Genomic DNA, 13,225 nt, shown 5'->3' on the forward strand with positions numbered 1-13,225 from the left:
AGCGGACTATCACAAACAAATCAAAGTGGCCCACTCACTTCATGAACAGGTAGCCAACATCGATTGACTTGACGATTTTAAAATACTTTGTCTTTTAAAAACAACTGGCTATTTTGGGGGGTATTCTCATTTCTTAAGATGGTTAAATAGTGTTGTTTTTACAATAATTTTAAGAAATGAAGTATTTGACTGGGTGTAGTGTAGCGATCTAAATTGAAATAAATGACATTGCCCGTAATATGTACCCGTATCATCTTTTGATGGTGTAAATGCATTTTTTCCTCAATTTCTTGTTGTGCGATGAAATGGGCACGACGCCTTGGCGCTTGCGATGCCCGGGCGTCTCCGGAGACGTGCCCTAATTAACGGCTTGACCTGCTAAAGGCGGCCCCCCTTCGGTGAGCTAACATTTAGCGCCAGCCCCCTTTGGAGATGCGCACGAATTAAAAGAGGTGACGGTGATATGAATGAGATCTAGTCTTTTTTCTTTTTATTTCCCAACAATTTATTCTCAACTGAGCGGGGAGGGGAAATGGCAAAAAGGAGCCCAAGTCAAAGGGAGCGCGTTGAAAGTATTAAAAATGACAAAAACGCATGAGAGAAGCTCCCGCTTTTGGGCCGAGGCGACTGACTATCCACTCTTGTTCATGCTTTTAAAACAAAAAAGTCAGGAAAGAGGACGCCGTCGTTGGCGCGATCCCGTCCAGATGACATTAGGTGACTAAACAAAAAACTAAACGTTCCCCGTGGGAGCGGCGGTGGCGAGGGCCTCACTGTGTTTGAACGCTTCTGTTTTCGTCCCGTGAGCGTGCCGATGGGTGGTGCCGTTTGTCACATCTTCAGTTGGACTTGGACCAGATCTTGCCACTGCCTCGCAGCCTGGCGAGTAGAGAATGAGGCCAAGGGTTATTTGGGTGATTTTGTTTATTTGTTTGAACAAATAAGAGGGAGGGTAGAAGCGCTAATATTCATTTGTCAATTGCTCTGCTCATTTTGGTTGGCTGTCATCTAGCATTCTTAAGCGGACCGTCGCAAGGATTACAGGAGACGTTCCAAATTGCTGTCTGAATGTCGGCAAAATCATAGTCACCCGACGCCCAAAACGAGCACAACGTTGAGCAAGCGAGCTACAATTAGCAACAAGCGACACCCCTCAGTGACCAGTTTCCTCAAGGGTAAGGGTCTTCTCTCCTGAACACCCGGAAGTGTCAGTACTTTGATATCACCTTGTTCTCAAATCAGCTTTTAGTCTGAACACCAAATGTCTTCAAGAAAAACTAAGGAATACACCTAGCCATTGCGCTACGTCGGCGTTATGGAGAACCAACTTTGTCATTGATTGTCTACAACTTTGCTACTAATTTGATTGAGACACCTGGCAACTGCTTTAAATGGTGAAAAAAAAAGTCCTACCAGCGGGTGTCTTCACTAGCTTTAATTATGGGATTGAGGTTAAGGTATCATTAACGGGGATTTCAAAACATGGAGTGGAACTTGGGGGCCTCAGCCAAAGTTGGGTAAGCCGCCACCACCACGTTGAAACAAACGAATGAATAAAGAGATTAGTAGATAGATGGCGACATCTCAAAGGGTGTGGATGGTGTGCTGACATTTTACAATCCGGGACAGATGAGTGGTCGGAAGCTGGCAGCAGAGGCGAACGAGCCCGACAGCTATCTTTTGAGTGTTTCTTGATAAAAACTTACCAATATATTAACGTTGCTCTCATGGCGTTCATTTCATGTTGGAGGAGACGCTTAGCCAATACGTATTTGGAAAGCACGTGTTCCCAAGGCCAAAGCGCTTCACCACAAACAATAAAATGTAATAAAAATGACGCGTTGGCCTTTTAAAGCTTTTGGAGGGAAACAAACGAAGGATACTCAATTGCGTCACCAGCCAAATGAAAACGTTTTGATGGTACTTACCCTTTCACCTTGGAACTTTTTTTTCCCGGTTGTCGCAGTTCCTGAGAGGAGGCAGGGTCCCGCGGTTCGGCCGGCTGGTCGGCATCCTGATTGGATGCCGCGCCGGCAGGGGCAGGACCCGACGAAGGTGAGGCCGCGCTGGCCTTCAGGGTTTTCTGCAGGTTTAACACCTGAGGAAGAGTCACCAACGGGTTACCACAGACGTTTGGGCCACAAGTAGAGGACGGAAAAAAACCTCGAGCCAATAATAGCCTGCGGCCTCAACTGTTAACTGACAATCGTTGCGTGTCCAACAATTTGAAATGGACATTCTTTGCATAGTTTTACCCATGACATAAAATGTACAAATGTGTGCAGCCTAAAACAAGAAAAGTAGCTCAAATTTGAAATTTCACTCGTGAGTGGCTGAAAATACAAAATGTGCTGTCGTTTTCTCAAGTTTTGCGGTCACAGTGACATTTCATCACGTCGCTTTATCACACGGAAGACACTCGTCATTTCATGGAGAAATGACTTTGGTAAGAGAGGGATGGGGGACCGCCCAACGTCACTTGAAGCACTTGAGTAAGAGGCCGTGATGAATAGGGGGGAAAAAAGTCTACTTGGGGATTTCTTCTGAAATATCACGGGTCGCCTGGAGAGGAAAGGGCTGGCAGCAACGGCGATGCCACTGACCTCCGTTTCCACTTGAACTTTGACTTTCAGCTGGCTCTCACGGTATTGATTAGCCCGGGAGACTTGCTCTTCGATGCCGCACAGCACCGCCTCGCAGCCCGCACACCTGCGAGGAGAGCATAAGTTTGGCCATGGAGGAGGGGGGGCCAGGAGGGGCTGAGCCAGGCGACGAGACCGTCATATCACTGACCACTCCTGCAGAGTGTTGACGATGCTGGGCAGCTCGTCGGGACCCAGGTCGCGGCCCACGCTGCAGTCCACCTCTACCTGCTGGTTGCGCTGGTCCAGTTTGCCCCGGATGATGTCGCAGTACACTGCCTCGATCAGCAGGTCCTCCAGCTCGCGCACGTTCTTCAGCTCCAGCTGCTGCAGGAGCAGCGAGTACGGCAGGCACTGAGGGGGACAAAGCAACGCGCAGCACGTCACGTGGCGTACTCTCGAGGAAATGGTGCATTTGCTGAAATGGCTAAGGAGGAAGCTGGGAACAGTCTGCCAGGCTAGTCGAGAGTCGTGACATTAAATGTGGCAGAACACAACAAGGAAAGAACCGTAGCGGGACGTCAGATAGGATGAAATGAGGCAATAATGAGGCAAAATCACACTCGGGCTGGTCAAGCACATCATCATGGCTGCAATTTTATTCTTAAACCCTATTCGGATGGGATTAGTTTCATGTGGTATTCTTAATGGAAATTTAGTCCCGTCCGAACGTGACATGTCAGTGAACATTACAGTGACTTTTACCTTCTATAATACGGTCCGGTGAAACTACCGTATGTAATGTTAATCCCGTCCGAATGCGACCCCCAGTGTAAAAAAGACTCATGTATTTCACGTTTCCGGTCCGTTTTGGCTTTCGCGGTGCATACGGCACGTGCGAGCCAAAACGCTAGTTGCCAGTGAGTTGAGCCGTCTGTCAGGCAGTTATAGCGAGTAAGATTTGAGAGTTTGTCTTTGAAGTTGTGTTTGTGCCTTCCGTATGAGGTACGTGATGTCGCCATTCGATGTGTTTATTATCTTTCTATCAGTGCCTGTTGAGTTTTCTACTGGCGTCTGTGTGTACTCACGCTAAGGCTAGCTTGCACCACCTTATACAACTATGTTATTTAGCTCAATTTCACCTGTTTAAGTGCCTTGTACCAACCCTTAATGGTGGATGACGTGCTGTTGTTCTCTGCTCCAGAAACCACACTCATAATTCTATAAATTAATCCCACATGACATCCACAGACCCACCCATACCTGCCTGTCACCCCACACAGGTAAACGTGTCAACCCATAACTCACCTGATTGGACATTGGACACTACTGGCCACCATCAAAACAGTGTAGACACCCCATTTTCAGCCTTATTTGGAGTTCTGTTTGTTTTTTTATTTGAATGTTGGATAAAGTGGAAAAGTCAACCTCCTGTCTCCTGCTTATTCCACCATTTTGCCCTCTGGTCGGCACGCTGAGCTTCAGTAAGATGAAAATTTGAACCACACGAATACAGTCACACTAACCACCTTCCTATTGACAACGTTTCCCCTACACTCAGTAAAAATTTATGTAATATCACATCCTGTTTTAAAATAGTTAGCCGCACTTTTAAGAACATGGAGGGGCTTGAAGACGCACTCAGTTTTGCAGACAGTCAAAATTCCCCGACATTCTTTACCATACGTTCTGAACGCACATGCTGAAGACCAATGACAAGGCTTCAAAGGTCCGCAAAAGTTATCAGAAGCACAAAACTTCTCATTGCTTTAGGAAATGTAAATCCCTCCAATAACTTATAACCTATTCTACTAGATTCCAATAACCTATTCTACCAGATAAAGCAGTATTTCACATACTAATTACCGTATTTGCCGGTGTATTGGTCGACCTTTTTCGATCCAAAATCGACCGAAAAAAATCGACCTCGACTTATACACCGAGTCATAAAATTTAACTTCGTATTCATCGCTTCAAATGTGATGGTAACCAAGGCCGTTTCTCATGCATCTCATTGTGCGTTGCACTTAGAAAATTTGAACCGGGCGGCGTGCGCGAGTGCGCGGCCCGCTGGAAGTCGAATGAGGCTCCGCGATCTCCTCCGCGGTGCTTATAAACAGCCGATCCGCTCGGCGGGGGCTATTTTCGGCCACTTGGCGCGTGCGCACGGCCTCCCGGATGTGCCGGGCGGGTGCGCGAGCTCGCCGGCCGCTGGAAGTCAAATGAGGCGCCGCGATCTCCTCCGCGGTGCTTATAAACAGCCAATCCGCTCGGTGGGGGCTATTTTCGGCCACTTGGCGCGTGCGCACGGCCTCCCGGATGTGCCGGGCGGGTGCGCGAGCTCGCCGGCCGCTGGAAGTCGAATGAGGCTCCGCGATCTCCTCCGCGGTGCTTATAAACAGCCGATCCGCTCGGCGGGGGCTATTCTCGGCCACTTGGCGCGTGCGCACGGCCTCCCGGATGTGCCGGGCGGGTGCGCGAGCTCGCCGGCCGCTGGAAGTCAAATGAGGCGCCGCGATCTCCTCCGCGGTGCTTATAAACAGCCGATCCGCTCGGCGGGGGCTATTTTCGGCCAATTGGCGCGTGCGCACGGCCTCCCGGATGTGCCAGGCGGGTGCGCGAGCTCGCCGGCCGCTGGAAGTCGAATGAGGCTCCGCGATCTCCTCCGCGGTGCTTATAAACAGCCGATCCGCTCGGCGGGGGCTATTTTCGGCCACTTGGCGCGTGCGCACGGCCTCCCGGATGTGCCGGGCGGCGTGCGCGAGTGCGCTGGCCGCTGGAAGTCGAATGAGGCTCCGCGATCTCCTCCGCGGTGCTTATAAAGTACCGATCCGCTCGGCTTGGAGCTATTTCCGGCCTCCCATTGGTGCCGGGCGGCGTGCGCGAGCTCGCCGGCCGCTGGAAGCCGAATGAGGCTCCGCGATCTCCTCCGCGGTGCTTATAAACAGCCGATCCGCTCGGCTGGAGTTATTTCCGGCCACTGCGCATGCGCACGGCCTCCCGGAATTTGAACACATTTCGTCAATAAATTTCGCATATTTCTGATTGAATTTTGAAGTTTAATATAATGCAACAATTGAGCTCGACTTATACAAAGGATATATCATAAAATCGTAAATTTCCGTCGAATTTTAGGGGGTCGACTTATACACCGAGTCGACCTATACACCGGCAAATACGGTATTTAAATTTAATCATTATTATTTAATTATTAATTAATACAAGCGCATGCACATGCTGACGAGGGGTAATGGCAGGGCGTAAACACATTTACTCCACCCATGTTTAGTAACATTACAGAGATTTCTAGTCCCGTCCGAATTGAACATTTCAAACGGTGATTACTCTGCGTACCCCTGTAAAACTAATCCCATCCGAATAGGGCTTTAGGCACAAATGCGTGTAAAAGCGCCAATGATTCATTCAAAATAACACAAGTTTTAATATTTTAGCTAATAGGTCATTGGTGCGTGTACCTTGAGGTTGGAGGCCAGGCTGATGATGGACAAATGGCGAAGTTTGTTCCGCTGAGCGGGCGTCAGCTCCGGGAGGGACGCCGCTCGCTCTGGGAAAGAATGACAATTGCTCAGCGATGCATTGCACCCGAGGACTTGAAAAAGCGGGCGCCTCCAACGTGCGCCTCTTTGGCGTAGTCCTCTCGCGTTATCAAAACGAGTGGTGCCGCTAAGATGCTGTCATTACAAAAAAATGTAAGTAACCATAAACTCTCTGAGCAGACAAGGCTGATGTTAAACGAGAAAGTCTGTAAGGCTTCGCAAACAAGGCTCGGCGGGAAAACAGAAAATATGATGCCACATATCATCTGCAGTTCAGGAATTAGACAAACAAGCTTCATAGAAAATGCCCGATGTGGCCACGAATAATGAGGAGGGACATGAACGTTAGTGTCGTGTTTTTGTGTGTGTCTTGACAGCAATGAGTCCGTCTAAAAGGAGTATAATAATTAGCTTGTGAGAAGCTGCCCGTGGCCCCTCCCGAGACCATGTTTATTTCATACCTGCGAGTCTGGGCGCCCACTTAGCAGCCACAAAATACACCCTGTGATAAACTGTAAGGGAGATACGCGCTTGTCATTCGCGTGTGGCATCGTACCTTTGTAGTCACAGTAGGTTCCGTAGGCAAAGAGATTGAGGAGCTGGTACATTGGGGCGTGAGGGCCGTTCTCCAGCTGGCCAAAGATAAAACCAAGACCAGATTGCAGGAAATGAGGAACAAGAACGGCTGAGTAGAGAAATATTTGTCCATCTGCCACAACGATAAAAAATGTTTGGGGTTCTTTCTGAAATTGCTTTAAAATGCCACAAGATGGCGCCAAAGCCCCATCAAATAGAAAAGTGCTTTGATGCCAACCGAGAGAAAGGAGTTTCAATCCAAAGCCCTGCCGGATACAAAAGTAGCACTTTGCCCCGCCCATGCGCCAAGCACACTGCAGCGCCTCGAATGATCCAAAGCCCATTTTGCTCAGGTGGCACCGCCCAAGCGGGGCGCTTACCTCTCGGACGTTAGGCAGCTCCAGGATGTCGGAGAAGACGTAGAGGCCGGGGGTCTCCAGCAGAGAGCTGACGGCCTGGGCCAGTGCTGTGCCGGACAGAGACAGGATCTGCTCCGCCTCCATCTACAAGAAAAGAGAGACGTCAACGGTCACTTAAGGTGCCGGCCGCGCATTCAAGGAATAGCATTCTAAGCGCCAGCGCTCAATGCCACAGAACAGACTTTTGGGGACTCCCTCTGCTTGAGCTGCAGGCATTTTCAAAACCATCCATATCATGAACACAGCCCTCCCCCTTCTCATTTCATGAGGAATGGGAAAGTACTGATACCAGCCTTATTTCAAGGTATCGGTACTAGGAATGTCACAAGAACAGACACTTCCAGTACCAATTTGGTACCAACAGGCAAAAAAAAAACATTGATACCTGTTTTTTTTTTGTTGTACTGTCAGAACTGAATATTTAACTTTTCACTCGGTGAGCTGTGTCAATTCTTGCCAAAACTGAAAGGGGGCGTATGTGCATGCGAGCAGCACGGAGCAGCCGTCAGCGGTGCTGAAGAAGAAGAAAACTTTCGGTCTTTCATAACAATGGCTTCAGCAAGTGGAGGTAGAAATCCAACACGCCGGCTTGTTGAGAAGCCAGGTCGCTCAAAGAGTCGTGTGTGGAAATATTTTGTATTCGAGGCGGAGGCAACCGGAGCAATTATAGATTCGAACAACCAAACGTGCACAAAATGCTTGAGAGGTTTCCACACCAAAAGTGGAAACACGTCCAACATGGCCAAACACCTTGAAGACTTCCATCCATCCATCCACCCATCCATCCATCTTCTGAACCGCTTAGTCCCCACGGGGGTCGCGGGCGTGCTGGAGCCTATCCCAGCCGTCATCGGGCAGTCGGCGGGGGACACCCTGAACCGGTTACCAGTCAATCACAGGGCACACAGAGACAGACAACCATTCGCACTCACACTCACGCCTAGGGACAATTTGGAATCTTCAATCGGCCTACCAAGCATGTTTTTGGAATGTGGGAGGAAACCGGAGTGCCCGGAGAAAACCCACGCGGGCCCAGGGAGAACATGCAAACTCCACACAGGGAGGTGGAACCGAACCCGCACCCTCCTAACTGTGAGGCGGACGTGCTACCCAGTGTGCTACCCAGTGTGCTACCCAGTGCGCTACCGAGCCGCCCCCTTGAAGACTTGTTCAGGGAATTCAAGGTGAGTGATTTTCAGTTTACTATCACTGTTGTGCCACGTTACGTTATAAATACGTTAACCCGAATAAGCCTACGTGCCGTCATTTCAGCATGAGTCAGCTGGGGCGATAAGGTTACCAAATGTATTTAATGTCAAACACATAGACCAGTGGTTCTTAACCTTTTTGGAGTTACCGAACCCCATCAGTTTCATGTGCGCATTCACCGAACCCCTCTTTGGGGAGGGGGGGGTTAGACATACCATGACAATGACATACCGGTTCTGCCGAACCCCTGAAGCCGACTCAACGAACCCCTAGGGTTCTATCGAACCCAGGTTAAGAACCACTGACAGAGACAAAGTGCGCATACAAAGGCTCAAATATGCAAAATTACATTTGGTCACATGTTGAGGGTGTGTGCGCAAGCCTTCTTGGCTATAGCAGATGGATTAGTGATTTTAAAAGTAAGTAGATTCTGTTGTTTTTAACCGTGGTACCGAATTAGTATCGAGAATTGTGGAAAATCACAGGTATTGGTACCAACTACTGAAATTTTGGTATCTTGACAACCCTAATCGGTACTCACGACGGACGGCGGTCGATACCGATATCCAAGAGTCCCCGTATGGGCGTACTCGAGGGCATTTTGGCCACAAGCATACCATTATGGATAACTCGGGAACAGCAAAAAAAGAAGGATGATTGAACTCATCCAATTAAAAGTGAGAGAACAAAGCAGCATCATGTGCAATGGACTCGGATCAGCTATTATAAGAGCTTCCTCCCAGAGAGCACAATGATTCAGGTTGCACTTTTATCACTTCGGCCTACGGTTTATTTGTTCCCTGAACTGTTATTATTGCAAGTGTCTGGATGGGGGGGGGGAAAAGGTCCGGTCGGTTTGAACCGGAGTTCTGCAACTTACACAAGAATACAACCTAACCCGGGCCACACTCAATTAAGGCCAAAAAGGAGGAGTAAGGAGTGCCGGCAATAAGGAGTGATGACTGAAGATCACCACCTGTCATTTTTACTTGAGTAGCGCTTATAATGTAATGACTCTTGTAGCATTTTTCACGATTGTAAACAAGAACTAGCCATTTTCCTGATGAGCTGGAGTTTAAATAAGATGCTTTGATGCTATTAGGAGGAAGAAACACGAGTAAATAGCATCCTCGATCCGGCGAACTCCGGCCGAGTCGCACATTGTCATTAGGAAACTTACAGACTCAAAACGAGGCAGATGACTAGAGCCTTATTGTCATTTTGTATGCAGAAAACAACTTGACATCGTTTGACGGCTATCGGCCTGTTCCTACCTGCTTTGTTTAAGAGAATTAAGTTTAGCAAATCTACATCACAATTTCCACACATGCACAAAAGCTATATAGGCCCCATATGTTGATGAATTAATACATTTGAATTCTTCTTCTATGAGCGCAGTATTAATCGAAGCAGCATGTTTTGTCTCAATTTGCCATATACAACGTATGCTTGCTTTAAAAAATGGGTTTTAGTTCTTCATTCAGGTTCAAATTGTGCATAACGGCACAGTGGCTTACATTATTATTATTTTATTTTATAAGGACACCTTCTAGGAGTAAAACCTTTATGTAGTTTTGACATTTGGGTAATTTCAATCTTGATAATTAGGGTGGTTGACAAGCAAGTTTGAGACACATTGAAACAGTATATGGCTTAAGAGAAGTGTTATGCAATTTGGGAATGATAAATGCTTCACCTTGAAGCGTGTACATCGACGTTAATACATTTCAATCAAGCCAACCATTTCACAGCTAAATGTTTTAATTGTGTATAACACTAACAAACAAGATGCCTGCGTTCTAAAACGTAGTTAAATATAAATAATCGTCTAAAATAACGCCAACTTTGACATTTGGTACCACATTATTTATTCGTTACTTCATTTACTCTGGAAGTAAATTGCACTAGAAATTTCATGTCCTGCGTGTCCCTTGCCTCCTCGGCTGTAAGGATTCCCTATCCTATAATAGTGTTTTCCATTCACTAAAGTCTGTGACAAGGAAATGAAACAATTCAGTCTAAAAGACTGGTCATTTTAGCCGCCTCACCTAAATATGTGTTATTATTTGAGCGACTAAAGCTCGGCATGTCAGGCTAGCACATTAGCGTGCACGACGACCGCGAAACGCTAGGCCATGGTTTATTCTAAGCCTCTCCGCAGAGAAGAATTAATGTAAACAACTTTGTATGTGATTTAACAAAGGCGTGAAAGCATAAAAGTCACCATAAATTTCTTAAAAATAACACAGCTGTTACCTTGTTGTGCTGATAACAGTCCTGTTGTGTCGCCTTCCCAGTGGTTCGTTCACTTCCGCTTAGTTCACGTCTAAAAAGACAACGTGCTCTCTGATTGGGGGCAACGTTACGCGGTTTGTAGCCTCATATGTCACCAGAATGGAGCATCAAGAACAGCGACACCCAGCGGCCATACAATGTCATACCTTCGAGTGGAGATAGCGTCCAAAAAACGTTCAAGTGCCCTCTTTGTCATCTGCAATATGTTTTGTAGTTGAGGAAGAAAATAACAAAATAACATGTACCACTTTCACTCTAAATTCTGAGCTGCCTCCAAATAAATACAGTGAAATACTGGCTTCAGTTTTCGAGTTTGTAGACAGCGTGAAGTTGGAGTCTCTAAAGGTCTCACACGCACACTAACGCACACACACGCACGCGCACGCACACGCACGCACACGCACGCGCGCGCGCGCGCGCACACGCACACACACGCACACACACGCTTACACGTACACACGCACACAGATTTTTTTTTGGGGGGTAGTAGTTGGGCAGCTGTACCTTCTCCCACAAGCACAGGACAAAGTTTAAACCATAGGTGACTCTACTAGACTAGGGAATGCGACTCAGAAACCCTTCGGATGTGACGTCATTAAGCAACATTCACAGTGTAATCCGGGGGTCAACTAAGGGTGTATTCAGACCAGAAAAGTCCTTTAAAGTTAAAGTCCCAATGATCATCGTCACACACACATCTGGGTGTGGTGAAATTTGTCCTCTGCATTTAACCCATCCCCATGTGATTTTAATCCATCCCCTGGGGGAGAGGGGAGCAGTGAGCAGCAGCGGTGCCGCGCTCGGGAATCATTTGGTGATCTAACCCCCCAATTCCAACCCTTAATGCTTTAGTCCGCTTGTTTGGTCTGGACCAAAAGCGGACTTAATTTTCTTCGTTTGGTGCGGTTCCTATTCGGACTGTACATTTTGCAAGCGAAGTATATTTTGAAAACATTTTGTGACGATCTGTGCTCCAATTGGACAGCAATGACCAGGGCGGCACACATCTCACAGACCCAAAAATGGAGGAAAACATGCGAGTACTATGCGTTGCATTCCTACTCTGCATATCTGTGCTGTTGGTTCGGATCTACGCTATGTGTATTCACATCTGAAGCGATCCGCCCCAGAGTTCGTTTGGAAGCTGAAGAGAGAGCAACAGCAATTTGTACATGTTCTGTTAGGTTAGACAATCTCATGTATGTTTAGATGCTCATATCTGTACAATTTTCTTTATTAGTTTATAAAGACATAACTGCTCAATCAGGACATGAATACAACACATAACTGTATGGACACACACAGATAAGAACACACACACACACACAGGGGGGTGACGCCCCCCACACTCAGGTACCAAATGGTCATGTGACAAGTTCCCGCCTTTCTGGGCAGTATAAAAGAAGCTGACCTGGAGAAGGAAGCTGTTGTTTCATCTGCTGCCGTGCTCGTGCATTGGCCGCCATTAAACAACCCAAGATCTTGTCAATAAAGAACCAACTTATACTCCACATCTTTGTTGTTCCTGGCTCAACATCGGACATCCCGCACAACACGCAACAAAGCAAACCGAGACCACTTGAAAAAGTGGGTCTCGATCCGTTTCTTTAATCTGGATCAGGACTTGTTTGCACATAAGGTCGGGACCAGCGTTACATTCAAACCCTGGTCCATTTAAAGCGGACCAAACAGTCAGATCTGAATACACCCTTAGTCCGCTTTTGGTCCGGACCAAACAAGCGGACTAAAGGACTTTTCTGGTCTGAATACACCCTAAGTATAATGCCCCTCTCAAAAGAAAATGTATGATGAACCAATCAGAGCTGCTTTCTTAAGAGGACAGTCTGGCTCACAGGCACTAACTAACATAAACTGTCAGACAGTTAAATTGCAGTCAATAAAGGCTGAGTGGGCGTGTGTGCGTGTAGTCGGCGATAGCTCAAACTGACACTTGCTTGGTGTTTGTTTTAGATTAGCAAGAATCCTCAGCAGTCTGTTGACCCTGCAGGGGGAAATATTTCACAATTATGGACTTCTGGTGCTTTCCCCTCCTTCTATTACATGACCCTCTCTGGACTGTTAGTGCGCTTAATCTTCATTTTTGTTATGGCCAATTATCAGTGTGCCAAAAGCGCATCGGCGCTGAAATAAAAGCCATCATAATCAGCAAGGGAATGAAGTTAACTGACGAAAAGAGTGGTCTTGTGTAAGTTTAGCGTGCCTGCTAGGAGGATGATGAAGTCAGTGCAGATGGAGGCTGAAGGAATGGGGTCGAAATACAAAAAGTCCTGCCTAGCGACAAAAACAGATATGCTCAAACCTTATTGAATAAAGTACATAAGCAGACAAGTATATTTATATTTTAAATCAATAAAAGAAACATTTTAACCATATAATTATACCTACACACCAAATCAATAAAGAAGACATAACTAGACATTTTTGATAGGTGGTAATGAAAAATGTTTTTATAACTTTATGATCTGATATGTATTTCTGAGCACTTTGAAATGACAAATGTTTTTTGATATATTGCCTGAATAGCTTAATGACCCTCAAGGAAATGTTTAATGCATGCCTGATGATT

The 13,225-nt window shown here is 46.9% G+C and overlaps 1 protein-coding gene across 1 annotated transcript; it reads right to left on the minus strand.

Moving 5' to 3' along the window:
* Positions 1 to 468: 468 nt before the first annotated feature.
* On the minus strand, positions 469 to 10,758 carry cops7a (COP9 constitutive photomorphogenic homolog subunit 7A). The gene is made up of 8 exons (XM_088386893.1): positions 10,600 to 10,758; positions 7,096 to 7,218; positions 6,696 to 6,771; positions 6,059 to 6,147; positions 2,794 to 2,996; positions 2,604 to 2,709; positions 1,929 to 2,098; positions 469 to 879 (listed from the first exon to the last, which is right to left on the minus strand). Exons 2-8 carry the CDS (start codon positions 7,216 to 7,218, stop codon positions 840 to 842), a joined length of 807 nt encoding a protein of 268 aa, XP_088243019.1. The 5' UTR covers positions 10,600 to 10,758; the 3' UTR covers positions 469 to 839.
* Positions 10,759 to 13,225: the final 2,467 nt, after the last annotated feature.

The sequence above is a fragment of the Syngnathus floridae genome, chromosome 10 (genome assembly GCF_059516105.1).
Source record: "Syngnathus floridae isolate MCC-2025c chromosome 10, RoL_Sflo_1.0, whole genome shotgun sequence".
Taxonomy (NCBI): domain Eukaryota; kingdom Metazoa; phylum Chordata; class Actinopteri; order Syngnathiformes; family Syngnathidae; genus Syngnathus; species Syngnathus floridae.